Source organism: Phocoena sinus, chromosome 3, assembly GCF_008692025.1.
Source record: "Phocoena sinus isolate mPhoSin1 chromosome 3, mPhoSin1.pri, whole genome shotgun sequence".
NCBI classification, from domain to species: Eukaryota; Metazoa; Chordata; class Mammalia; order Artiodactyla; family Phocoenidae; genus Phocoena; species Phocoena sinus.
This window is the reverse complement of record NC_045765.1, coordinates 8,408,988-8,435,294: the sequence shown is the minus strand read 5'-3', so window position 1 is coordinate 8,435,294 and position 26,307 is coordinate 8,408,988. Positions and strand designations below refer to the sequence as shown.

Sequence of the window (26,307 nt, the reverse complement as noted above, 5' to 3'; positions counted from 1 at the left end):
GAACATAGTGGGGGGATATTAACTAAGATGGAGGAGTTTAGGGAGGCCATCCAGGAGGACACGACACCCGAATTGAGTCTTTTTTTAATTAATTAATTAATCAATTAATTATTGGCTGTGTTGGGTCTTCATTGCTGCGCGTGGGCTTTCCCTAGTTGCGGCGAGCGGGGGCTACTCTTTGTTGCGGTGCACGTGCTTCTCATTGTGGTGGCTCCTCTTGTTGCAGAGCATGGGCTCTAGGTGTGCGGGCTTCAGTAGTTGTGGCGTGCAGGCTCTAGAGCACAGGCTCAGTAGATGCGGTGCACAGACTTAGTTGCCTCGAGGCATGTGGGATCTTAGTTCCCAGACCAGGGAACTAAGCTCATAGGCTCATGGGCTCTAGAGTGCAGGCTCAGTAGTTGTGGTGCATGGGCTTAGTTGCTCTGCAGCATGTGGGATCTTCCCGGACCAAGGCTCGAACCTGTGTCCCCTGCACTGGCAGGCGGATTCTTAACCACTGCACCACCAGGGAAGTCCCCTGAATTGAGTCTTGAGTAAGGAAGAATGGGAGGAACCAGCCAGGTGAGGAACTGGGAAAAGGAGTTTCAGGTTGAGGGAACAGCATGTACTTGGAGGCCTGGAGCTTGGGAGGGCAAGGCATGAACAGTTTCTCTGGAGTAGAGCAGGGTGAGGGTGGGGAGTAGGGCAAATAAGGGACAAGTCCATTCTGCTAGACTATAGATTCTCAGAGACATGGATCGTTCTTTTTGTTAAAATTCAGAGTCAGTTTACAGACACTAAATGATTACTACCTATCAGGCATCTTTTTGGTTTCTCTCTCTTAATTGTCCTACAATATCCATTTCCCCCTCTTACTTTTAATAATTGAACGAATTCCTCAAATTTTATCTGGACCATGCTACCCAGCCACAGACCATATTGTCCCAGCCCCCCTTGCAGCTAGGTTTGGCTATGATATATGCGACTTCTGTGTTGTCACCTTAAGACATGTCTCTAGGGACTTCCCTTGTGGCGCAGTGGTTAAGACTCTGCCTGCCAATGCAGGGGACATGGGTCTGAGCCCTTGTCCGGGAAGATCCCACATGCTGCAGAGCAACTAAGCCCATGCGCCACAACTACTGAGCCTGCACTCTAGAGCCTATGAGTCACAACTACTGAGCCCGTGTGCCTAGAGTCCATGCTCTGCAACAAAAGAAGCCACTGCAATAAGAAGGCTGCGCACCACAACCAAGAGCAGCCCCTGCTCTCCACAACTAGAGAAAGCCTGTGCACAGCAATGAAGACCCAATGCATCCAAAAAAATAAAAAGAAAGAAAAAAGACATGTCTCCAAGGAATTTATCCTGACATTATTAGCATATCATATAGTGAGTAGGTGAGGAGACAGGCCCTCTCTCTACTCTCCCCTCTTCACCTTGTACTCCCGAGAGCTTGCCCTGAGCACCCTCTTTCCTCTGTCCACCAGTACAAATGCAGCATTGCAGCAACCCAGCTTTGGCTATGCAGTTGAGGGCAAGATGCCAGGGGATGATGGAGCAACAGTATGGAAAGACCATGGGCACACTTAATGGACTCATGGAGCAGAATCCCTTCACCAGCCTGGATTCCTTGCCTCTGGACTGATAAGTCAGAAAATAATAAAAATCTATCTTTTTAAAGCCATTGGATATTTGGGCCTCTTTGTTACAACAGCTCAGCATATCCTAATACAGTCTTGCTTAGTCTGTCTTTCTTGGTTTGGGATAGATCTTCTCTTTAGGGGGCAGACACACACATACCTATATATACATACACATACACCCTTATTTACATACATGCTGTATCTATCTATCTCTATAGTGAGATATGTAGCAATAAACATAGTGATGTACATGTATATATCATAGTTATACATAATACACATTAGAGAACATTATAATAATATAATTAACACATATTATAATTAACATATATCAAAATATGTTGTCATAATATATATCATATATTTTATATTATCATATATATGGTATATGACATATAGCACACATATAATATATAGTATTCACCTCCATTTGCTAGCTTTGAGATTTGTAAATATTTGTTACCTGACTAGGTTCCAGGATTCAGCTTTCACTCACCTCTTTCATGTTACTGGTTGTCTCTGAGGGGGTGGTTCCTGAAAAAGACAACAAAGGATGTTACTGGTTACTGTCGGAATTGAAAGTTAAAGGGTGGAGAGGTTGGCAGGTAAGGTGAGTAACTTTGCATCTAGAAGGTCTGAACTCATACACTTTATGTTTTCTGACAAGGTCATTTGCTCTTTTGGGGGATCAGAGTCCAAATTCCCTGTTGTGGCATAGAGCAGCGTTTTTCAACTTATTTTGCCTCCAGGGGACACTGGCAATGGCTGGAGATATTTTGGTGGTCACTCATGACTTGGGGTGGGGGATGCTACAGGCATCTAGTGGGTGGAGGCTTGGGATGCTGCTCAACACCCTACAATGCACAGAATGGCTTCTGACCACAAAGAATTATGGGGCCCAAATGTCAATACTGCTGTGGTAGAGATACCTTAGCATAGAGGAAGTGGAAAATTGTAAGCTCCAAATTCTTTCATTCAGACCTGGCTGAACATTATAACTGAAATGGCTGAGGAAACAGAAAATTAGGTGCTTCAGGTTTTAAAATTCAGCCTGGCTGGGAATTATAATTGAGACTAGAATGTCAGTTTATGATCTTCAGCTGTTAATGGGACCTTGGTATATTGCTTCTTGTATTGTACGTTGTGAGGATAATCATCTCTATTTTAGAAAGACGAGAAAAGTCTAGCAAATGTTTACATACCCGTTACCATCATACTGAGGTTAAATCTATACTTATTCTGTGTCTTGGTTTTCAGCTGAGTCTATGTGCTAAAAAGAGCAAAGAGTTTTCCGGTACATTGAAGGTTTTGTCTTAAGAGTTCAAGAACTTTTACTTACAGCCTGAGTCTGAAAATGTTTGTTATTGGAAACCACATTCATTGTAGAAAAACATGCTTTTGGCTGAAAGCTGTATACATTTTTTGTGAGGGCTTTCTTGGACCTACCAACCTTGGTGATAACTAACCCTGAATGGACTCAATCCATATAAAAGAGCTCTTAAAATTAGAAAATGTCTTAAAATTAGGAAAATAACTAAGGCATTTCTCTTTCTTGTAAGATAACGTGAGTTTAACAGATTAACATCATAACCCAGGCAAAATCTCAGCCTGTTTATACATTGCCAACAGAGGTGTCTGCTGCCTAGTAAAACGCTAATTCACTTTGGGTTCAATCATATTCTTTCACTCATTTACTCATTAATTCATGTAACAACTATTTATTGATTGTCTGAATTAGTGGTGGACTTATGGCACAGCAACCCCTTCCTACGCACCCCATGCTCATTTCTGTCACCTTCCCCATCTGGACCTCAGTCTCACACTTGGAGCGCATGCAGCTCCAAGACCCTGGTGTGGGCTCCAGCTTGAGACTTGGGGAAATAGCGTAACCTGAGCCTGAATCTTGCAGGAGCACCTCCCATTGGTGGGCAACATACTTTTGATATTAAAGAGAGACCTGAACTTTCCCAGACCTTTCTAACAGGAGCAGGGGTGTTAACGTAGTTTGGTTTTCCTGAGAATCAGATGAAAAGCTAGCAATATTAGCAAATACTTATAGGTACTGCACTAAATGCTTTAAATGGTACTATCTCATTTAAACCCTGCAATAGCCCTCTGAGGGCTGTATATCTTCCAAATTTCCAGCTCTCATCAGATGGACCCAGCTTTTGGATCCTGGTAATACCACTTCCTCTTCTGTCCCCCTAGGTATAGGATGGCTACAGATTTCTGCTATTGCTAATCCCTGGGTTGCTTCACTGTCCTTTTGACTTCTCAGCTCTTCCTTCACCAGCACCAATTCTCTGTATGAAATTACTTATGTTTAAAAGACCTAGTGTGTTTCTGTTTTCCAGGCTTGATCTTGACTGATAAAGAGGAATAACTGATTATTACTATTATTTTTATTATTGCACCAAAAAAGCATGCGTTGTCCCTTTTATGGCTTCCCTGAGACCCATGTTGCAGTGTAGCAAGTGACTGAGTGTGGACTCTCAATATAGGCTGACCTAAGTTAAAAATCATCTTATTAGTTGGCAGACCTTGGACAAGTTACTTAACTTTTGGGTGCTTCAGTTTCTTTCTTTCTTTCTTTTTTTTTTTGTGGCACGTGGGCCTCTCACTGTTGTGGCCTCTCCCGTTGCAGAGCACAGGCTCTGGACGCGCAGGCTCAGCGGCCATGGCTCACGGGCCTAGCCGCTCCGTGGCATGTGGGATCTTCCCAGACCAGGGCACGAACCCGTGTCCCCTGCATCGGCAGGCGGACTCTCAACCACTGTGCCACCAGGGAAGCCCGCTTCAGTTTCTTTATCTGTAATAACAGTGCTTACCTCGTGTAATAAATGAAATAATGAATGTAAAGCACTTGGTGTTGCACATAGTACAAATGAAATAAATGAAAAGCACTGGCACATAGTACAAATGAAATAAATATTATCTATCAGTATTATTGTTTCTCCACAAATCAGTTTCCTAGAATTTAGCTTTAAAGACTCTCTCTCTTATGATTTCAACTGTAGTCAATACCTCATGGATAGTCTGCCAAGTCCCATGTTTCTTATGTATAGATCTTCTCCATCTATATGACTTCTATGACAGTGATCATGCTTATCCAAGGTCACAGATCTGAGGGTAGGCGTATGACTCAAATTGGGCCAATTTGTACATTTCCAAGTAATATGCAATTATGTCCAAGAGAGATTCAATTGATCCTTCTTTGGGTGCTTGGATCAATAAAAATGGTAAGATTTGGAGCTGTTGGTGACCAGATTTCCTGTCCTGTGGACAAGGAGTCAGAAAAGGCAGTTTGCAATGAAAGAGAAGAAAGGAGCAGACACAGAGTATGAGAGACTGGGGTGCCCTGACAGTGTTTGGTCCCCAGCTTCAGTTCATTCCAGAATCCCAGCTGTATTATTGCCGTTGGGTTCCAAGACGTTTCCACGCATCTTTATCATAAACCCATCTTTTCTGCTTAAGTGTGAGATAGAAAATGTGAGATAGAAAGTAGTTACAATTCACTACAAAGGAATGAGACTCAATCTGGTATTGGAATTCCCAACTGCAAACCTGTAAACTTGAAGACGGTTTCTGTGATTACTGGGATATGTATCGATGGATTACTGGGGTAAGAGGATGGAGTTAAAAAATTCTCTACACAGCCAAGATAGAATCTACTTGTTAGAGTAAAAGAAAGGTGAGGTTATACAATAATTGAGAGGGATATTACCCATGTACCCAATGTGAAGAAAACATGCAAAGATATGCTCCAAGCAAACAACAAGTTAACAAGTATTAAATTAGCAAGTACAGAAACCTCAACTTGGAGGAAGATGAAGGGAAGAGGAAGCAGGGTTTCACAATGAACATTGAAATAAAATTAACATTCATGGGGGGGGGATTGGAGGGAAAAGGAGGAAAGGAGAGGAGTAAAATGAGAGTATTTTAAGGATGTCATCTCTTTACTGGGGGAGGGGAAGTAAGGGTAAAATTAAGCATCTTGGTAGGGAAAACAATGCAACCTGGTGGGAAAAATAATTGATGAGTGTTATTAGGAGAGAAATATTAGGAGAGAAATATGTGTTTGATTATGAAATTAAGAAAAGAGAAAGTAACCATTAATAGGATGAAAAGTATAGTAGAAATTCTAAATAAATAAAGGGAAAAATGGAACTAATAGCAACTTGATAAAACAAACACAAATAAGAAAAAGGCTAGTGGGAAGCAGCTGCACAGGGAGATCAGCTCGGTGCTTCGTGACCACCTAGAGGAGTGGGATAGGGAGGATGGTAGGGAGGGAGATGCAAGAGGGAAGAGATATGGGGATGTATGTATAGGTGTAGCTGATTCACTTTGTTATAAAGCAGAAACTAACACATAGTTGTAAAGCAATTATACTCCAATAAAGACGTTAAAAAAATCCTATGCAAAAGAAAAAGGCAAATGAGGAAATCATAATAATATAAAATTAATAATAAATGTAAAGTAAGACCGTGGGAGTAACTGTGTCAGTCATTACACTAAATATAAATGGACTAATATACATTAAATATAAATGGAAATCTTCTATTAAAATACAGACTAGGAAAAAAGAGAAAAAAATAGAGACTAGAATATTGAGTGTGACAGTTTCAAAACATGGCTTCCAAATTATTTGACACTCTTTCCATTGAGATGTGGGCACATTGTCTTATCCCTTTGTGTCCAAGTGTGCTCAGGACTGCTTTAGTCAAAAGACTATTGCAGGGTTTCCCTGGTGGTGCAGTGGTTGGGAGTCCGCCTGCTGATGCAGGGGACACAGATTCGTGCCCCGGTCTGGGAGGATCCCACATGCCGCGGAGCGGCTAGGCCCGTGAGACATGGCCGCTGGGCCTGTGCGTCCTGAGCCTGTGCTCCGCAACAGGAGAGGCCACAACAGTGAGAGGCCGCAACAGTGAGAGGCCCACGTACCGCAAAAAAAAAAAAGAAGAAGACTATTGCAGAAGTGTTACAATGGGACTTTGAGACAAGGTCATAAAAAACGCGCAATTCTGCCTGAGTCTCTTGAAAGCCTCACTCTCTGGAAACTCCATGCTGAGACATTACCTCTCAGAATTCAACCATCAACTGTGAGAAGCTGAAGCTACATGGAGAGATCTAGCATAGGGGCTCCAGCTGACAATCCTAGATGATTCCAGTCTTTGCGTTATACCATCCCAGGCACAGACATGTGAGGAGAGTTGCTTTCTGATAATTCTAGCCCTCAACTGTTTGAGTCACCACCAGCCATTTGAGCCTTTTATCTGAGGCCTAAGATATCAAGGGGCAGAGAAGAGCCATCACTGTTTTGCTTGTCTGAATTCCTGACCCATATGAGCATAATAAAATGGTTGTTTTATGCCAATAAGTTTGGGTTTTATTATGCAGCAGTAGGTAAGTGGAACAATGGGCTAAAAAATGACACCCAACTATATACTGTTTTCAGGAGATTGATAATATTGGAAATAAAGAGGTGCACAAAGAGATACTAGGAGAATTCAAACAGAAATAAAACAATGTATAATATTAATATCACACTTAGTGGAATTTAAGGTTCAAAGTTCTAAACAGGGTAAAGAGGGAAACTCTGTATTGATACTTAACACATTTTATGAAGAAAATTATATTCCATTCACAAATATGTATGCACCAAACAACATAGATAAATACAGAAAGCACAAACAAGTAGAAATGTAAGAAGCAATCAAAATACAATTATGCTCGGATATTCAATTCACTTCTCTTGGAACTAGTAGATGAAAAATAAATAAGCGTAGAGAAGAACTGAATATCACAATCAATAAGCACATACAAACAGAGGAAAGATCTAGTGGATAAAAAGTAAAGATATGGGGAAATGAATGAGTAAATAAAATCAATAAATACACATATACAGAAAGTCAGAGAGACAGACAAAGGCACTCTTGTGCACACACACACACGCACACACACACACACAGAAATAGAGACTGAAAGAGATAGAAGCCTATGCAGAGAGAAGGAATTTTATATTCCTTGAAAATAAAATATATACTTTCTTTCATAAAATCAATCATATGCTTCCACAAAGATATCTCTAATAAAAACTTATAGAGATTTTCAGCCATTAGTTTAAAAATTCTAATAAATTTTTTAAAAGTAGAAATGATTCTTTAATTATCTAATAAAATTAGGAATATATAATGCAAAAATGTACAAAAAATCTTAACTTTTGGAAATGAGGAAGCACCTTCCCACATAATTCTTGGAGTAGCAGAACATCAAAAGGAAATTACAAACCATCCACAGATCAATAAGAAGAATACTTCATCCTGTAGAATATATCTAAACCTATACTCAGAGGAAAATTTAAAACCTTATATGTCTTTATTTTTAAGAAAGAAAGGTGAAAAAATAAAGCATCTAAGTATTCATTTTAAGAACCCAGAAAAAAGAAATTAAGAAGAGATTAAAGCTTAAATCAATAAAATAGAAAACAAAAAACATAGTAGAAAGGATAAAAAATTCAAAAGACCAATAAGACAGATAAACCCACACAAGTTTGATGAAAAAAAACCTGACAGAAAATAGCAAGAAGGGGAACATACCACAGTTTCAAGGAGGTGGTTAAAATAACCATAAGAGAATGCTGTATGCAACTTTATGGTCACAAATTTAAAAATTAGGGAAAATAAGTGATTTCTTATAAATAATAAATATTATTCCAGGAAGAAATAGAAAATTAGAATGAGCCCATTGAATCAGTAGGAACTGGAAAGATGATTCATGGTCTACCATTAGAAAAAGCACAAGGGGAGCATTTCAAGTGAGGAACAAGCCATGATGCTATATTTGCAAAGAAGGAGATGTCTGGGATCTGGTCATGTGATTTTTATAGCCTTCATTCATATGAGGTTTAAAAAGAGTTGGTAAGTAAGAGAGGAAGGATTTATTTGGAGAGAGCTGATGCTGTCCTGTGAGCCCCTCTACTTCCACCCAAGAGGAGAAGTGTGTGCGGGTGCTTTTCTCTTCAGCTTAATCCAAGAGAGGGATTTTAAGGAATTCATTCAGCTAATTACACTGTCTTTGCATTTTATGGGGACCCAGTTGATTGGTGCCTGTTTCCTCCTGAAAAATCTAAATAGTGAGCCACTTGGGCAGAAAAGAAATCTGCTGCACCTGCACATCTCAAGTTTCTTGGGCAAAGGGTGAGTGAATATCTCCCAAGAGCTAGATGTGGGTCATGTGTGAGAAGTTTTGGGTGTGGGGTTGCTTAGTTTCTTTCAGAGAGGGCCACATGGAGTGGCAAATGGAGAAGCTAAAGAAGACCCAGGATTCCTCCAGGATGAGTAAGGTGTAGGGATGAATTTGCTGTTATCAGGGGAATTTCAGGGGAGTGATTGGGGAATTGTCCTCAAATAACCCACAAAAGCTGCCACGACTGAAAGTGCTATATCTCAGGAACATAGAGACTAAATAGCAACAATAGTATTGTCAAGGAAAAACTTCCCTGCTCCCCTTTCCTCATCTCCCTGCCAGGTTACAACTCTTGCAAGATTGGGTGAAGGAAAGTAGAATGTTGGGTGGGGAAAGAGGAAAGAAGACAATTATACACCTTACTCCCAGCTGTAGGCTTCCAACCAGGAGGGATGTTGAAAAGTAGGAAAGGGGAAAAACCTAATATTTACTCAACTCTAGAGTGTTCATTCTTCCATAGGATTGGACATTTAAATTATTGAGTTGAGGCAGCATCTTGCATCTTAGGTGACCACAGACTTTATATTAAAAAAAGTTTCTGCCCAAGCTTTTATTCTTTCTTTGCCATGACTTCAGTACATAATTTCTCTCCTTAAAAAAATTGTACAAAAAATTACACAATGCTTTATGATTCATGAAGTATAGTTACATTTATTATTACCTTATTCAAACCCCTTACTGCTATCATGAGGTCAGCATTATTATCCTTACATTATGGAGGAGAGAATTGAGACCTAACTAAGTTCTGGAAGAGCCCACTTTTCTGACTTCATGGAAGAATTTCTTTCTTGGTGAAGGTTGAGTTGGCAGAGGTTTCAGTATTGCATATTATTGTTACCCCCTCAAAGCCCTTATCCTGCCTTCTTTCCACATCTACCTCTAGGTGATTTGAAAATTATCCCTTTACCTTCACATATCTCGAAGGGGAATGTGAAGTATTTCTGCCTGGATTCAGAAATGTATCCATGGTTGCAGGTACAGTGAGTGCCATTGACACAGGAAGCATTTGGGGGGCACACATGACAGGTCCCTGCAAGGAGAAGAGAGGCAGGTCAGATGTCACCAGAGTCAAAATCTCTCCTGTTATCATTTGGTTTTGCCTCTGAGCAAAGGCCTCTCAAGGCTGAGGAAGCTGCACCTTTTTCCTTTTGTGAGACGTCAGTACATTAAAAAGTTAAAAGATACCAAACCCAAGCTACAGAAAAAAGTGTGATTCTTATGCATGATAAAAGACTGAGGTTGGCATTAAACAAGTTAATTTTAACACAAATATTTCAATGCAATATAACTGTGTTATTCTCAAGATCATTGCAGAATATATAAAAGGGGAATGACTTGGTTAAGACCTGGGACACTGCGTTTGATTCTGGCTCCACCACTTACTACCCGTGTGTCTTTGCACAAGTGTCCTACCCTCTCTGTGCCTCAACTTCCTCATCTGTAAAATGGGTTAATGTGAGGAGTAAGTGAATTAATACATATAAAGTTCTTCAGGCAGTGCCTGGAACATATTAAATGTCAGCTATGATTACAAAAATTTGAATTCGTAGGGTACCACAGAAGGTATATGGTGATAAGGGTACATGTTATCTTTGTAACACTATGTGTAACTTCATTTAGATGGAGATCACTAAGGATCTTAATTTGAGGCCCCTTGAAAATGAATGGAAATAACAGGGGCTGAGGAAATATCTCAAGCTTAAGTCTAGTGGAGAAATCTGGGAGCTGTCCAGGGTTCACACAGAGTGGAGGCAGGGAACATGATGGGAGGAAAATGTGCAGAGCCTGGCAACTCAGAATGCATCCCTAGCTTTTAGCTAGAAATGTAGAATCTCAGGCTCCACCCTAGGCTTGTTGATTCAGAATCTAGTGAGATCGCCAAGGGATTAAAGTTAACCTGGAATGAACTTGCTCATTTTTTGTTGACTTGCTTGTGACCGGAATGAAATGATTTTTAACATGCTCTGTCTCTCCCCACCAGAATGTTTACTTCATGAGACTTGGTGTGTTTTATTCACTGTTCTACCTCTACCTTGGTCATGCTGTGGTTACTAAAAACAAATAAATAGACAAATAACAGTAAAATTAAAAAAAAAGATAACTTAAAATATACCCAAATTTGATGAAATGATGACCTAAAAAGAATTACAGGAGGAAACCTGCCCCATTTCTGTTCCCAGAAGTAGCCCCCTTCCTCTGTCTTGTTGGAGGATGTGAGTGGTCCCAGGTGCCTTATTGGTCTACACCCTCCCTGATCTCTGGCTATGGAAAAGTCAGGCTTTAAGCACTCACCTTTGGTTTTCTGAGCCACGACTCCTGACAAGCTTAGCAGAAAGCAGAGTCCTGGAACAGGGAAGCAGAAGGGAGACATGAAACGATTGAGAGAAGATTCTGGGATATTCTCCAAGGGCTGGGTATCAGTTATCTATTGCTGAATAACAACTCTCACAAAATGCAGACATTCATTTTATTATCTCTTGTGGTTTCTATGATTTGGGAATCTGGGAAAGGCTCAGCTGAATAATTCTGGCTCGGAGCTTCCTATACAGTTGCTGTTAGACAGTGATGGGGCTGGAGCATCTGGGAACTGGCTGGCCATGGCTTCATGTAGTCTCAGGGCCTAGGGTAGTTTGGGCTTCCTCCCATCATGTCAGCCTTGGTCAGGCAGCTTCCATGGCACTTCAGAGCTCTAAGCATGAGTGTTCTGGCCAACCAGTCTACACCTCCTCTCAAGATCCAGTCCAGGAAGTCATGCAGCTCCATTCCACTGTATTCTCTTGGTTACAAGAAAGTCACATGTCCACCCAGATTCAAGTGGACCAGAACCAGAGTCTTTCTCTTGATGGAGGATAGGCAAAATTCCAGAAACATGTCTTGGAAGGGAAGTATTGTTTCTGCCTTTTTGAAAAATGAAGGCTGCCTCTATGTGAAGGATACTTGTACTGTGGCTGCTAAAGTGCTATTTTCTTCTTCCCCAAACCTTCCCAACATCTGGTGGTATCATCAGCCATGTTCTTGCTTCTGCAAAGACCCGAAGGTGCTGGATAGATGGGTGGCTTTTCTCTTCCTTTCTTAATAAATCTTACACCACTCTGATTGTTAGTTCTCTCCTTACTTTCTTTTCATTCTCTTATAACATACTAATTTCTAGAATAATTTGCCACTTGCAAGTACAATATACAAAATATTTAACAACTGGTATGTTTCAGGAACCAGCCAATCAGAATGGACATTGGAGACCCTCTCTGAGGCAGCAGGTGTTAATCTTTCAGCTGCTGAATTGTGAGGCAGTCGATGGGGTCTCAGGAAAGGGTCTGGGCTGGCAGGAGTGTCCTGGGAACTGATTCTGGGAAACAATTATTTACACATGGTGTGGAAACATTTCAATATGAACAACCAATGTGGCTCTTCTAGTGTGTACAGGTCCAGTGACTAGTAACCTTATTTGCAACATTGGTTACCTCCTAAGAAAGTGGGTCCTGCAGATGAATGGATAAAAAATGTGATATATATATATATATATATATATATATATATATATATACACACACACAATGGAATGTTATTCAACCTTAAAAAATAAGGCAGTCTTACCATTTACAGCAACATAGATGAATCTAGAGGACATTACACTAAGTGAAATTAAACCAGACACAGAAGGACAAATACTGTATGATTTCTCTTATATGAAAAGTAGTCAAACTCACAGAAGAAGAGAATAGAATGGCAGTTACCAGGGCATTTGTTTTCAATGGGTATACAGTTTTTGCTATATAAGATGAATACGTTCTAGAGGTCTGCTATAAAACATAGCAAATACGTTTAACAACTTGGTGTTGTATATTTCAAAATATGCTAAAAGGATAGATCTCATGTTAGTCATTTTACAAAAAAAGAAAGAAGAAAAAGAAAAACATTTCCACAAATAATGAACATTTTGGAAGTGATAGATATACTTAATATCTTGATTGTGGGGATGATATCATGGGTGTATGGTGTATCCTTATGTCCAAACTCATCAAGATGTATGCATTAAATGTGTGCAACTTTTTTGTATGTCAATTACACCTCAATAAAGCCAAAATAGAAAAAGAAAGTGGGTCCTGGTCATGGAAGGTGTCTGTTTACCAAGTTGGATGACAGGTTGGGTGAGGGTGGACTAGTTTGGTGGAGCTGGTAAACTTTGATTCCTGTTGGTAAAGGACTGGGATTGGAGGACTCGAGACTGAGAGTCTGGTGAAGTGGGTGGGGGGATGTCATGGCTTCCTTGGGGAGGTTCAGAAGATGTGGTGGCTGGTGTCTGTGGAGCAAGACTTGGAGGAGATGGGAATTTTTGGGTTAAAATGTGGCATGCCCTGTGATGGAAACACCCCTCCATCCTGCCTATGAGCACATCAGTGAAATTTCTCTTGAAGAGAGAGACTCATGTCTTGGGGAGAGGATTTCCTGGGTGGGGGAAATTGGGCAAAGTTCTAAGGGCAGCCTCCACAATATCCAAGAGGAATTGAGCTCTTACCACATGCCAGGCATTGTTCTAAACATTTTAGGTACATGAACATACTTCAGCTTTCTAACGACTTTAGAAGGTGAATACTAGAAAAATTAAATTTTAGCAAATATCTACTGGCAGATTTTGGTTTTTGGAAGTAATTTTGAGAGCATCTAGTTGCTAAGGAGTTTGGAGATTTCGTTCGCATGCACCGTTTTAAACAATGCTTTGCAAAAGATTCTGAAATAAAAAATAGTATATTGAAAAATTATACTCATGATAGTAATTAAATTACTGTCCCCTGAAATGATGTTTAATAATAAACATATGAACATTCAAAATCCTTATGAAAGAATTATGAACTGGAGGGACAATTTGGGAAGACAAACTCTAGGGAACAGCATTAAATATTTAATCTTTCCTGCTCTTCAGGTTATACTTCTGACTTTTCCTTTTAATTGCAATTTTTTAAAACAGAGAATTGCAAAATATAGAAATGACCCAGTTTGGAGACATATACAAATGTTTTCTTCTCTCAACCAGAAATTTAGAAGTAAGGAATAATAACTGGTTTATAAAGAATAAAAATACTTTCCAATATAACTAAAATTGCATCACTGAGACTCTTTTTTTTTTTTTTTTTTTTTTTTTTTTTTTTTTTTGCGATACGCGGGCCTCTCACTGTTGTGGCCTCTCCCGTTGTGGAGCACAGGCTCCGGACGTGCAGGCTCAGCGGCCATGGCTCACGGGCCCAGCCGCTCTGCGGCATGTGGGATCTTCCCAGACCGGGACACAAACCCGCGTCCCCTGCATCGGCAGGCAGACTCTCAGCCACTGCGCCACCAGGGAAGCCCACTGAGACTCTTTTAAAAGCTTAAAAGTCATTCACCCATCATCCTATAATATTCTTTGTACTGTCTCTAGTGTTATTTTTAGCAGGGAAAAGTTTATGTTTGTCATTTATTAACTTCAACTTCAAAATTATTTTTTTCTGAGCCACCAAATTATGGCTTCTGTTTGTTTTAATGATATTTTAGTTGAATGTATATTATAAACTAGGAGAGTTTGGGGGAGAATGGATACATGTTTATGAATGGCTGAGTCACTCTGCTGTGCACCTGGAACTATCACAACATTGTTAATCGGCTCTACTCCAATATAAAATAAAAAGTTTAAATGGTAAACAAAACAAAGAAAAACAAAACCAGAAAGCTGACTATGAGTACTAGTTCCATAGTAAATCTATAGTTGGAAATATTGAAATTACACAATGATTTACACATTCTAATCTAAATTATTTTATATTATAAACTAGAAAAACCTGATATATAACTTTTATAAAAAATGAGTGATCTTAGTTGTGAAGGGGTTACTAAATCAGATCATTAAAATATTCATGAGAAAGAGAACTCAAATGACATAAATTCTTAAGTTTTTAATTCCCATAAAATATCTCAAATATATAGAAAGAGTGACTGCTGTCAGCCAAACACTGCCTTGGACAGAAATGTGAGAACTTTTAAAAATGAATCACACTCAATCAAACAATAAAAGCAATAATATCTGCAGAAAACTATTTGTAAGTATATGGAAAATAATATGATGTATGTTTTGTCCTTTATTTTAAAATAAAAACACATGGAATAAAAAAAAAGAAGGTGCTCTAATTTCATTCTTTTCCATGTAGCTGTCCCGTTTTCCTAGCACCACTTATTGAAGAGGCTGTCTTTTCTCCATTGTATATTCTTGCCTCCTTTATCAAAGATAAGATGACCATATGTGCGTGGGTTTATCTCTGGGCTTTCTCTCCTGTTCCATTGATCTACATTTCTGTTTTTGTGCCTGTACCATACTCTCTTGATTACCGTGGCTTTGTAGTACAGTCTGAAGTCAGGGAGCCTGATTCCTCCAGCTCTGTTTTTCTTTCTCAAGATTGCTTTGGCTATTCAGGGTCTTTTTGTATTTCCATACAAATTGTGAAATTTTTTGTTCTAGTTCTGTGAAAAATGCCAGTGGTAGTTTGATAGGGATTGCATTGAATGTGTAGATTGCTTTGGGTAGTAGAGTCATTTTCACAATGTTGATTCTTCCAATCCAAGAACATGGTATATCTCGCCATCTCTTTGTATCATCTTTAATTCCTTTCACCAGTGTCTTATAATTTTCTGCATACAGGTCTTTTGTCTCCTTCAGGAGGTTTATTCCTAGGTACTTTATTCTTTTTGTTACAATGGTAAATGGGAGTGTTTTCTTAATATCACTTTCAGTTTTTTCATCATTACTCCCTAACACCATACACAAAAATAAACTCAAATTGGATTAAAGACCTAAATATAAGGCCAGACACTATCAAACTCTTAGAGAAAAACATAGGCAGAACACTCTATGACATAAATCACAGTAAGATCCTTTTTGACCCACCTCCTAGAGAAATGGAAATAAAAACAAAAATAAATAGATGGGGACTTCCCTGGTGGCACAGTGGTTGAGAGTCTGCCTGCCGACGCAGGGGACACGGGTTCGTGCCCCGATCCGGAAGGATCCCACATGCCGTGGAGCAGCTGGACCCGTGAGCCATGGCCGCTGAGGCCGCGCGCCCGGAGCCTGTGCTCCGCAATGGGAGAGGCCACAACAGTGAGAGGCCCACATACCGAAAATAAATAAATAAATAAACAAATGGCACCCAATGAAACTTCAAAGCTTTTGCACAGCAAAGGAAACCATAAACAAGACGAAAAGACAACCCTCAGAATGGGAGAAAATATTTGCAAATGAAGCAACTGACAAAGGATTAATCTCCAAAATTTACAAGCAGCTCATGCAGCTCAATAACAAAAAAACAAACAACCCAATCCAAAAATGGGCAGAAGATCTAAATAGACATTTCTCCAAAGAAGATATACAGATTGCCAACAAACACATGAAAGAATGCTCAACATCATTAAGCATTAGAGAAATGTAAATCAAAACTACAATGAGATATCATATCACACCAGTCAGAATGGCCATCAACAAAACATCTAGAAACAACAAATGTTGGAGAGGGTGTGGAGAAAAGGGAACCCTCTTGCACTGCTGGTGGGAATGTAAATTGATACAGCCACTATGGAGAACAGTATGGAGGTTCCTTAAAAAACTACAAATAGAACTACCATATGACCCAGCAATCCCACTACTGGCCATATACCCTGAGAAAGCCATAATTCAAAAAGAGTCATGTACCACAATGTTCATTGCAGCCCTACTTACAATAGCCAGGACATGGAAGCAACCTAAGTGTCCATCGACAGATGGATAGAATATTACTGAGCCATAAAAAGAAACGAAATTGAGTTATTTTTAGTGAGGTGGATGGACCTAGACTCTGTCATACAGAGTGAAGTAAGTCAGAAAGAGAAAAACAAATACCTTATGCTAACACATATATATGGAATCTAAAGAAAAGACGCAGTACTACTAGAGAATGGACTTGAAGACACAGGGAGGGGGAAGGATAAGCTGAGACAAAGTGAGAGAGTGGCATGGACATATACACACTACCAAATGTAAAGTAGATAGCTAGTGGGAAGCAGCCGCATAGCACAGGGAGATCAGCTGGGTGCTTTGTGACCACCTACAGGGGTGGGATAGGGAGGGTGGGAGGGAGGGAGATGCAAGAGGGAAGAGATATGGGAACATATGTATATGTATAACTGATTCACTTTGTTATAAAGCAGAAACTAACACACTATTATAAAGCAATTATATTCCAATAAAGATGTTAAAAGTAAAGGTGAACACGATTAACATTAACCTCATTGTGCCCGTTAAGAAACAGAGGCACAGAGAGGTTGAGTAACTTGCTCCATTTCCCAGAGCTAGTCCAGTGGCAGAGCTGAGATTAAACCAGGCCCTGGGTTCCTGCTGCTAACCTCCCACCCCACATGATCTCCCTTTCAGAAATCCCACACAATGCTGCATGCAAAGAGGAGTTGTTCACATTGTACATCCTAAATTGGCAGTTTATTGTGACAGTGACTTGAGGAAGGGGTGCCCTTTCTCCAGAAGATGCTGGTCCCTAGATTTTTTTTTTTTTTTTTTTTTTTCAGTAGGCGGGCCTGTCACTGTTGTGGCCTCTCCCGTTGTGTAGCACAGGCTCCAGACGCGCAGGCTCAGCAGCCATGGCTCACGGGCCCAGCCGCTCCGCGGCATGTGGGATCTTCCTGGACCGGGGCACGAACCCGTGTCCCCTGCATTGGCAGGCGGACTCTCAACCACTGCGCCACCAGGGAAGCCCCTGGTCCCTAGATTTGATTAGGGTCTCAAAGTTCAGTAGAGGGTGTGATATGCTAACTTGGTCATTTGGGGCAATCCAGACCAATTGCAGGATTTGGGAGAAAATCCTATGGGCTAGCAGGGATCCTTTAAGAGTGGAAGGGAGGGCAGTACTAACACTGGGCCTCCCTGTATGAGTTTCTGATTGCTGCTGTAAAAAATTAACTGAGGGCTTCCCTGGTGGCGCAATGGTTGAGAGTCCGCCTGCCGATGCAGGGGACACGGATTCGTGCCCCGGTCCGGGAAGATCCCACGTGCCGTGGAGCGGCTGGGCCCGTGAGCCATGGCTGCTGAGCCTGTGCGTGCGGAGCCTGTGCTCCACAACGGGAGAGGCCACAGCAGTGAGAGGCCCGCGTACCGCAAAAAAAACAAAAAAACACAAAACACAAAACTGAATTTAGTGGCTTAAAATAACAGAAATATATTCCCTTACAATTGGTAGAAAATTCAATTCTGTCAAAAATCACTCTCATTGGGCTAAAATCAAGGTATTAGTAGGGCTGATTTGGAAGCTCTAGGGGAGAATCCATCTCCTTGCTTTTTGCAGCTTTTAGAGGCTGCCCACCTTCCTTGGCTCACGGCCCCTTGGTCCATCTTCAAAGCCATTGGCATAACATCTTCTCCCCTTTCTGGTCTCTTGCCTCTCTCTGATGAGGACCCTTGTGATTATATTGGACCCACCAGTATAATCCAGGATAATCTGCTCATCTCAAGATCTTTAGCACATCTGCAAAGTCCCTTTGACCATGTGATGGGGTTCAGGACATGCCACCCCAAAATATTCCACTTTGGCATATTCATTATTTTGAGCTGGAGGCAATTGAGAGGCAGGACGAGCTTTGTGATCTACCCTTTTCTACCTAAAAACTGGCCATAATTTCCCACAAGAAATGTGCCCTCCCTGTACCAGGATGAGAAGAGCATCTTTACTCCCAGAGACTGTGAATGGACCTTTAAGCAGATCTGTACAAACAAACTTACTAAAATAACCCTATCTTCCAATACTTTCCCCTCCTCTGTATCTCCTAGTCACTTCCTCACAATTTATTGCATCTAGCCCCAATCCCTTTGTCTGTCTTGTTTCCTCACACATTTATCATTTCTTTGTCTAAAAGGTACAAAACTTTGTGCTCTGGTCACTTCTTTGGGTCTTCATTTTCTTGTGAAGGCTCCCGTGTACATGTTAAAATTTAATTAAATGTTTATGCTTCTCTCCTATTAATCTGTCTTATGTCAATTTAATTCTTATTCCCAGCTAGAGACCATCAGAGGGTAGAGGAGAATTTTTACCTCCCCTGTATATGTGAGGTAACATATCCACACGTTTCAGGGGATGTTGACATCTTCGGTGGGGGCTGTTACTCCTCCTCTCAGGCTCTCATTCTTCTCCAAAGAAGTTGCCAGGTCTGTCCCGTGATCAATTACTTATGCAACTGCTTTCATGGAGCATTTTGAATATTTTTGGTGGTCCAGTCAATATATTCTCAGCTGGGATGTGAACCGCTTAATGGCAGGATCCTGGAATATTTCTTAATACATTTAAATTTCCCTTTTTCCTACTTTTGTATGATGATTAATTTGCAGCAGCTACACTAACATTACAGTTGCCCCAATGATGACTATAGCTTTCAGAGGCAGCTAGTAAAACATATGGCTGAAAAGTACTTCCTGGTTCCTAAAACTCAGGCAGTCTGGGTACCATCACATTTCCTCAAGGCTAGTCTTCAAGGTGTCCTTCCAGCCCAGCCAGCAATCCTGTGCTCAATAATACGGGCATGAGTCTGCAGTTAGAGCTCTCGAAGAGTCATTGGCACGCCGGAATCCCAGAGTTCTAAGAGGCTTTAGAAATCATCAGCTGACTCTTTTTGTTAATGAGAAAAGAGGTCCCCAGGGGTCAAGTACCTCAGACACCAGTTGTGCAAATTGGAGCAGGTTGCTTAACTACTCTAAGTTTTCATATATGAAACAGGGTGATAGCATTGCCTGCCTCCTGGGGTTGGAGTGATGACATAAATGAGGGAATTGTGTAAAGCGCAATGTCTGGCTGAAATCACTCCATAAATGCTAGCTGCCTCTATTATCATTTTATTTGCACTAGAATTCTATTTTTAAATTCTTCACCTGATACTCATTCTACTACACTGTCTGTTCCATCCAGTGATGTGGTCAGAGAGGTCATGGATAACTGAAATTCACAAATAATCCATCTCAGAAGTTTCCAGGACCCTGCCTGCAGTTGCCCAAAAGCAGGAAACATCTTTTTTGAGCTTCTCTCATTAAAAGAATTTTTTAGCTTTACTGAGGCATAATTGCACGCTCTCTCACTTAAATTTGACTCCACAGATATATACTGGATACCTCTTATATGTAAGATGTTGCAGAAGGGGATGCAAACGTGAGGGGACCTTTGCCTTCAAGTAGCTTATATTATTTTGATAGACTTTATGATCTATTACCTGCTTCTGCAACTAAATAACTGTGAGGTTTTGAGCACCATTTCTGTGATGCCATTTTACATCTGTAATGTGGAGGTACTGTGCGATAATGAACATAGAACATCTTAGCCTGATACCAGGTGCTCAACATATGTTAGCTTTGGTTGATATTGTAGCTATTGATATTGTTATTTGATCTGGAGCCAGAGAATGGAAGGGATTTCAGAGTTGGAGAGCTACCTGCACAGATGTGGTTGTTGAAGCCATGGGATCTTAAGATTCCTCTAGGGAGAGAGAGTAGAAAAAGAGGAGGAAAAAACCCAAAGGCATATTAACGAAGATCTGAAGCCAGGAGGCTTGGATTCAAATCCTGGTTCTGCCATTTACAATCTGTGTGACCTTGGACGAGTAACATAACCTCTCTGTGCTCCAGTTTTCTCATCTATAAGATGGAAATAATATTAGTACCCACCTTATGAGCCCATTATGAGAATTAAATGGATTAATATGCAAGGTGCATAGTGAGTGCTCGAAAATTTTGGTTATTAATATTCAGGAAAAGGCAAAAGGAGGAGAAAGAAAGAATAGCAAGAGAGGCAGAGGAAAATCAGAGCAGTGCTAGGTCACAGAAGTTGTCAAGGAGGAGAGAATATCAGTTAGAAAACAAGACCTGTGAAGAGGGAGATGAACAGCTCATTGGATTTGACCGTAAGGACAATTTTAGGGATATTTGAGAGCGTAGTTTGAATAGGGTGGTGAGGAAGGAAACCAAAACCCAAGGGTGAAAGGAGAGTGTTCAAAGCAGAGCAGAAGAAAGAGGAGAAGGGAAAGACAGCTAATTGTTGAACCAAGTAGCCCCTGATATGGGGTAGGTTAAGGTTACACATACCTGGAAGAAGCGATGAGCCTTGCATTCCTGTGTGCAGGTAACCCTTGCCAGTCAGCTCTCAAAGCTCCCCACTGTGGTCCCTCTCAACCACCTTTCCTATCTCAAGGAAATCTCATGAGGCCTGACGTGGTCAGCTGATATAGGAAACCACTAACAGAAAAGTGAACTTCTTCCATCTTTCACCATCAGACAGATGGTTCTGCTTTTCATTAGTTTATTGTCTTTACCTTTTCTTCACTTGTTTTCAGATGTTTCCTTGGTAGTAGGTTTTCCTAGCTATTGTTGATCACCTTTGGGATTACAGAATCAATTGACCATAGGAAAGGAATGCCCTTTAATTACAGAGCATTGCCTGAGGAGCAGGAAGTGACTGTGGGATCAAAATAAACTTTAAATAGCCCTGTGGTTTGGAGGTGGTTAAGCCAGAATTTATGGTATCTCTACCATTATCTAAAGTTTCTGAAAGTGTCATTTTTTACAAATCTGTGATCCCCCTTCCCCCTCAAAATATGGCACTCACCAGATCTGACTGGAGTCTCAAAGTCTGGTAGAAGGTGATGTATTATTTGGTCATTTGGAGCTATCTGGACCAATTGCAGGATTTGGGAGTCATTGCCTCTCTCAACAAATATTTATTAAGACAAATCTTATTGAGTGACAAGATCTGTGCTACTTTCTAGGGATATAGCAGTGAACAAAATTAACACAATATTTTCTATATAGAACTACAGAGAAAGGGAACATTGGAGGAAAAGCAGGTTTTGGGGGAGAGATAAAATTAAGTTTGGGGTAAGTTGATTTTGAGGTATTGTGATTTCAATATACATTGTATATGTAATCTAGATCACAAAAAGAGGTCTTTTCCCTCCCACCCCCAGCCAATAGATGGTAGTTATAGCCATGATAATGGATTAAATCATTTAGAGATAGATTATAGAGTGAAAATAGAGTTCTGAGTAAGTAATTTAAAATCAGGGAGTGGAGGGATTTCCCTGGTGGCACAGTGGTTAAGAATCCACCTGTCAATGTAGGGGACATGGGTTTGAGCCCTGGTCCGGGAAGATCCCACATGCCGTGGAGCAACTAAGCCCGTGCACCACAACTACTGAGCCCGCACACCAGAACTACTGAAGCCCGCGCACCTAGGGCCCGTGCTCCGCAACAAGAGAAGCCACTGCAATGAGAAGCCCGCTCACCGCAACTAGAGAAATCCCACGTGCATCAATGAAGACCCAACCCAGCCATAAATAAATAAATACATTTATATAAAAAATAAATAAAATCAGGGAGTGGAGGAGCAGCTAATAGACGAGAGAGGGCAAGAGTGGTCAGACAGTTGGGGGGGAAATGAATAGAGTATGGTGTCATGGAAGACCAAGGAAAGAGACCAAAATGAATTAAGACTGAAGAACATTCACAGGACAGAGCAGTAAGGAGGTTGTTCTATTCTAAGAGTAGTTCCAGTGGTGAGGATGATGGTGGTAATGAAGATGGTGGAGGTGGTGGTGATGGTGCTGGTGAAGATAGCAGAGGTGGTGGTGGAGGTGATCGTGGCAGTGGGGACAACTGTACTGGTGGTTCTGGTGGTGATAAAGGTGGTGGTTACAGTGATGGTGATGGTGGTGAAAACAGTGAAGGTGGTGGCAGAGATCAGGGAGTGGAGGTGATGATGGTGGTGATAATAGTGGTGAAGGTGGTGATCGTGATGGTGATGATGATGGAAACCAGAATGAAACGGATCGAGGATAAAATGGGAGGTGAAGAAGTGGAGGCACCAAGTATAGTCAACTCCAGAGAGAGGTGGAGAGTAGTGTGTGAATGAGAGAAGATGAACAAGGACCTCCTTGGGTGGTTGGAGCATGGTGGAATTAACCAGTTATTGGGATGGACATGGTCATGAGTCCTACATAGTAAGACTGTTGGGCTCTCAACATCCCACTGGCCCAGCAGCCATGTACTGGGCCTTCCTGTTGTTTCTTCCTAGTGGTCCTCTGGGGAGGGGGGAGGGGGGAGGGGGTGAGAGTTGGAGGCAAGAGTTGATCAAGAAAGACAGGCAGTGCCACCTAATGGTCAGGCCAATGCTATTGCAGAGTCCTGGCTCTAGAGCCAGACTGCCTACTTTCAAATCTTGGCTTGGGCACTTATTAGCCGTGTGACTTTGGGGAAATTATTTAACTTTTCTGTCCCTAAGGCATCTCTGATATGGGATAACTTCAACAGTCTCCTAAATGGTTGTCTTTACATCCCATGCTCTACCTTTCATCCAGGAAAGCTTTCTGAAACAAGAATCTGAGCCCAGCACACACCTGCCTCACAGCCCCACAGATACTTTGCAGGCTAAATGTGCTTCATAGGCACATAAATCATACTCACTCTGGCCCCAGTCCACCTCACCAGCCTCATCTCCCACCCCTCTCCCTCCGGCTGCTCATCTGCCCTGAGTACTTGCTCAGGCATGGTCCAGCCTCCGTGTGGTCCCCTCCACCAGGAATTTCCCATTTTCCTCCACTGCTCTGCCCCTGGCCAAGTCCTCCATGTATGCATTCTTTTGTATGTCCTTCCTTGACCCCCAAGGTAGATCCCCCAGAGCCCTACTCTGCCCCTTTCCCTACCCCAAGGTAGAGTTAACATCTCCCCTCTCTATGCATTCCGTATGTAACCAAACCTAAGGCATCATTAATTTTAAGGTACGCCCGTATTTTAGGTACCACCAAACCTAACAAACTATGACACAATGCCTTCTTATTCTTTAGAATTTTTATGTTATCCTTGTTGAACAAGCTGTTGTAGATTTATTTGGAAAAAACTTTTACAACATATCACTCTTTCTTATATATGAAAAGGAAAACAGAAGTGGAAAATAAGTTAGTTAAGATATTTTGGAAACTTCTTTACATTCAGAATGTTCAGAATTACTTTCAACACAGAGCTATCAAAGTCTATGTTTCAATGTCCATGTTTCTCTACATCGCTAGTTCTCAAGGTATGGTCTCTGGACCAGCATCATCTGGGAACTTAGAAATTCAGATTCTCAGGCTCTGCCCCAGATTTGATGAACCAGAAGGTCTGGGGTGGGGCCCAGCAAGTTGTGTTTAACAGGTTCTCCAGGTGATTCTGATGCATGCTCCTCATGTCTGAGAACCCAGTTCTGCACGGTATTGTTCTCTGGTCTACCAACAGTATGACGATGAAGTATTTATTAAAGGAACCCCAAAGAGAACCAGAAGCCATTGCTGTCTCTCTACCACCCTTACACTCCTCAGTAGAACACACAAGTATAAACCAAATATCCCTAGCTTTTTACCTGTGATAAGATGAGATTATAATAGCTTTTTTTAAAAAAAAATAATTATTTTTGGCTGCATTGGGTCTTCGTTGCTGCACGTGGGCTTTCTCTAGTTGCGGTGAGTGGAGGCTACTCTTCGCTGTGGTGCCCAGGCTTCCTAATGTGGTGGCTTCTCTTGTTGTGGAGCACGGGTTCTAGATGCATGGGCTTCAGTAGTTGTGGTGTGTGGGCTCAGTAGTTGTGGCTCACGGGCTCTAGAGCGCAGGCTCAGTAGTTGTGGCACACGAGCTTAGTTGCTCCATGGCATGTGAGATCTTCCTGGACCAGGGCTCAAACCCATGTCCCCTGCATTGGAAGGCGGATTCTTAACCACTGCGCCACCAAGGAAGCCCCTATAATAGCTTTTTATAACCAAGTTATTACAGCATAAAACTCCAGGGACTTTCTTGCTGAAAACCAGACCCTCTAAAATTGTCTCAGTATTTTTTTTAGCGTTTCCTGCAGGTCCACCTTACAGATGCCTTTTCTATCCATCCATCCATCCATCCATTCATCCATCCATCCATCCACCCACCCGCCCACTTACCTTTCCATCCATCCACTCACCCACCTATCTCTCTGTCCATCCCCAATCCGTCCATCCATCCATCCATGCCAGACCTTTCACCTTACTGCCAGGTAGCTGTCTTTGCTACTTTTGACCTCCATGAGGTCACTGTCTTGTGCTGGTTCCTAGCCCTGACATTCATGCCCTAGACTCAGAAACTCTCTCTGCTTCCTCCTGGCTCATCTCAACCAGGTTGTAATGTTTAACAAGACTTTACTGAGGTCAGAGGTAATGTCATCCTGTTAAATCCATGTCGGATCCTGATCCTCCTCTGCTGAGAGCCCATGTGGCTCCCACCTCACTCAGAGTAAAAGTCAAATTCCTCACTGTGGCCTGTAGGGCCCTGCATGATCTGCCCCTGTCACATCCTTGCCCTCACCTCCTCCCAGACTCTCCCTCACTTTTTCTGCTTTGACCACACTGGCTCTTTGTCTTTCCTTGAAGATGACAGGCACTCTCCTGCCTCTGGGCCTTTGCCTTTGCTGTTCCCTGTATCTAAATGCTTTTCCTCAGATACCTTCAGGTAACCATATGGCTCACTTCCTCATTTCAAGTTATTGGTTAAGTGTCCCCTTGTCAGTGAGGCCTTCCCTGACTGCCCTGTCTAAAAATCACACACACACACACACACACACACACACACACACACACACACACACACACTATCCCCATTGCCCAATTATTTTTATTCATTGTACCCACCACCTTCTAATATACAAAACAGTTTGCTTATTTACTTTATTTATTTTGTTTATTGTCTCTCTCCACTACTGCAATGCCAGATCCGTAGGGCAAGGATTTTTGTTTATTCATTGTTGTAACCCTTAGAGTAGTTATCGGCTGCTTCAAGTCACTGACTAGCTCCTGAGAGGTCTCCTGATGGTGGTGGGCAGCAGCTCTCAGCAATGGGAATCTCTGGGCGTCTACATATCTGAGTCCAGGCTCAATCTCCAGCCTTACCCCAGAGGGCACTGCTCCATTCTTGGTCCAAGGGATAAAATAGTGAACAGACAAAAATCCCCATTCTCATGGAGTCTTGTTTTTGCACACGCGGTTCCCTCTACCTGAAATTTCCTTTCTCTCTCTAACTCTAGCTCCCCTTCCAACTCCCAGACCCAGAAGAGATATTTCCTCCCAGGAAACCTTCACAATAGCTCCAAAAGTAACTTCTACTAATTGATAGACATTCCTTTATGATGTGGTTATCTTAGGCCAGTCTCCTTTTAGCAGATCTTGAGGTAGGAATTAAGATGTACATGCTTTGTTGGGGAATGCACATGCTTTTGTAAGGGTTTGGATGTACTTGATTTGTCTGAGAGGCAGGGTTGTGATCACATGATTTGTTGGGTTAGTAAGGGTTGGGATGACATAATTTGTTGGAGGAGTAAGTGTTGGCATGCAAATGATATTTTTGGAGGG

The 26,307-nt window shown here is 41.6% G+C and overlaps 1 protein-coding gene across 2 annotated transcripts in view; it reads right to left on the bottom strand.

The window, feature by feature from the left end:
* ADGRE3 (adhesion G protein-coupled receptor E3) overlaps positions 1–21,134 on the bottom strand; it is a 41,632-nt gene extending 20,498 nt beyond the window's left edge. The window contains exons 1-4 of one of the 2 annotated variants that reach the window (XM_032625718.1): positions 20,996–21,134; positions 11,161–11,211; positions 9,746–9,898; positions 2,117–2,154 (exon numbers count right to left, since the gene is read on the bottom strand). In XM_032625718.1, the coding sequence (XP_032481609.1) occupies positions 2,117–2,154; positions 9,746–9,898; positions 11,161–11,211; positions 20,996–21,020 (267 nt within the window). In that variant the 5' untranslated portion in view covers positions 21,021–21,134. The remainder of the gene's footprint in view (positions 1–2,116; positions 2,155–9,745; positions 9,899–11,160; positions 11,212–20,995) is intronic. The other variant, XM_032625719.1, reaches the window with a different exon arrangement.
* Between the last annotated feature and the right edge of the window lie 5,173 nt (positions 21,135–26,307).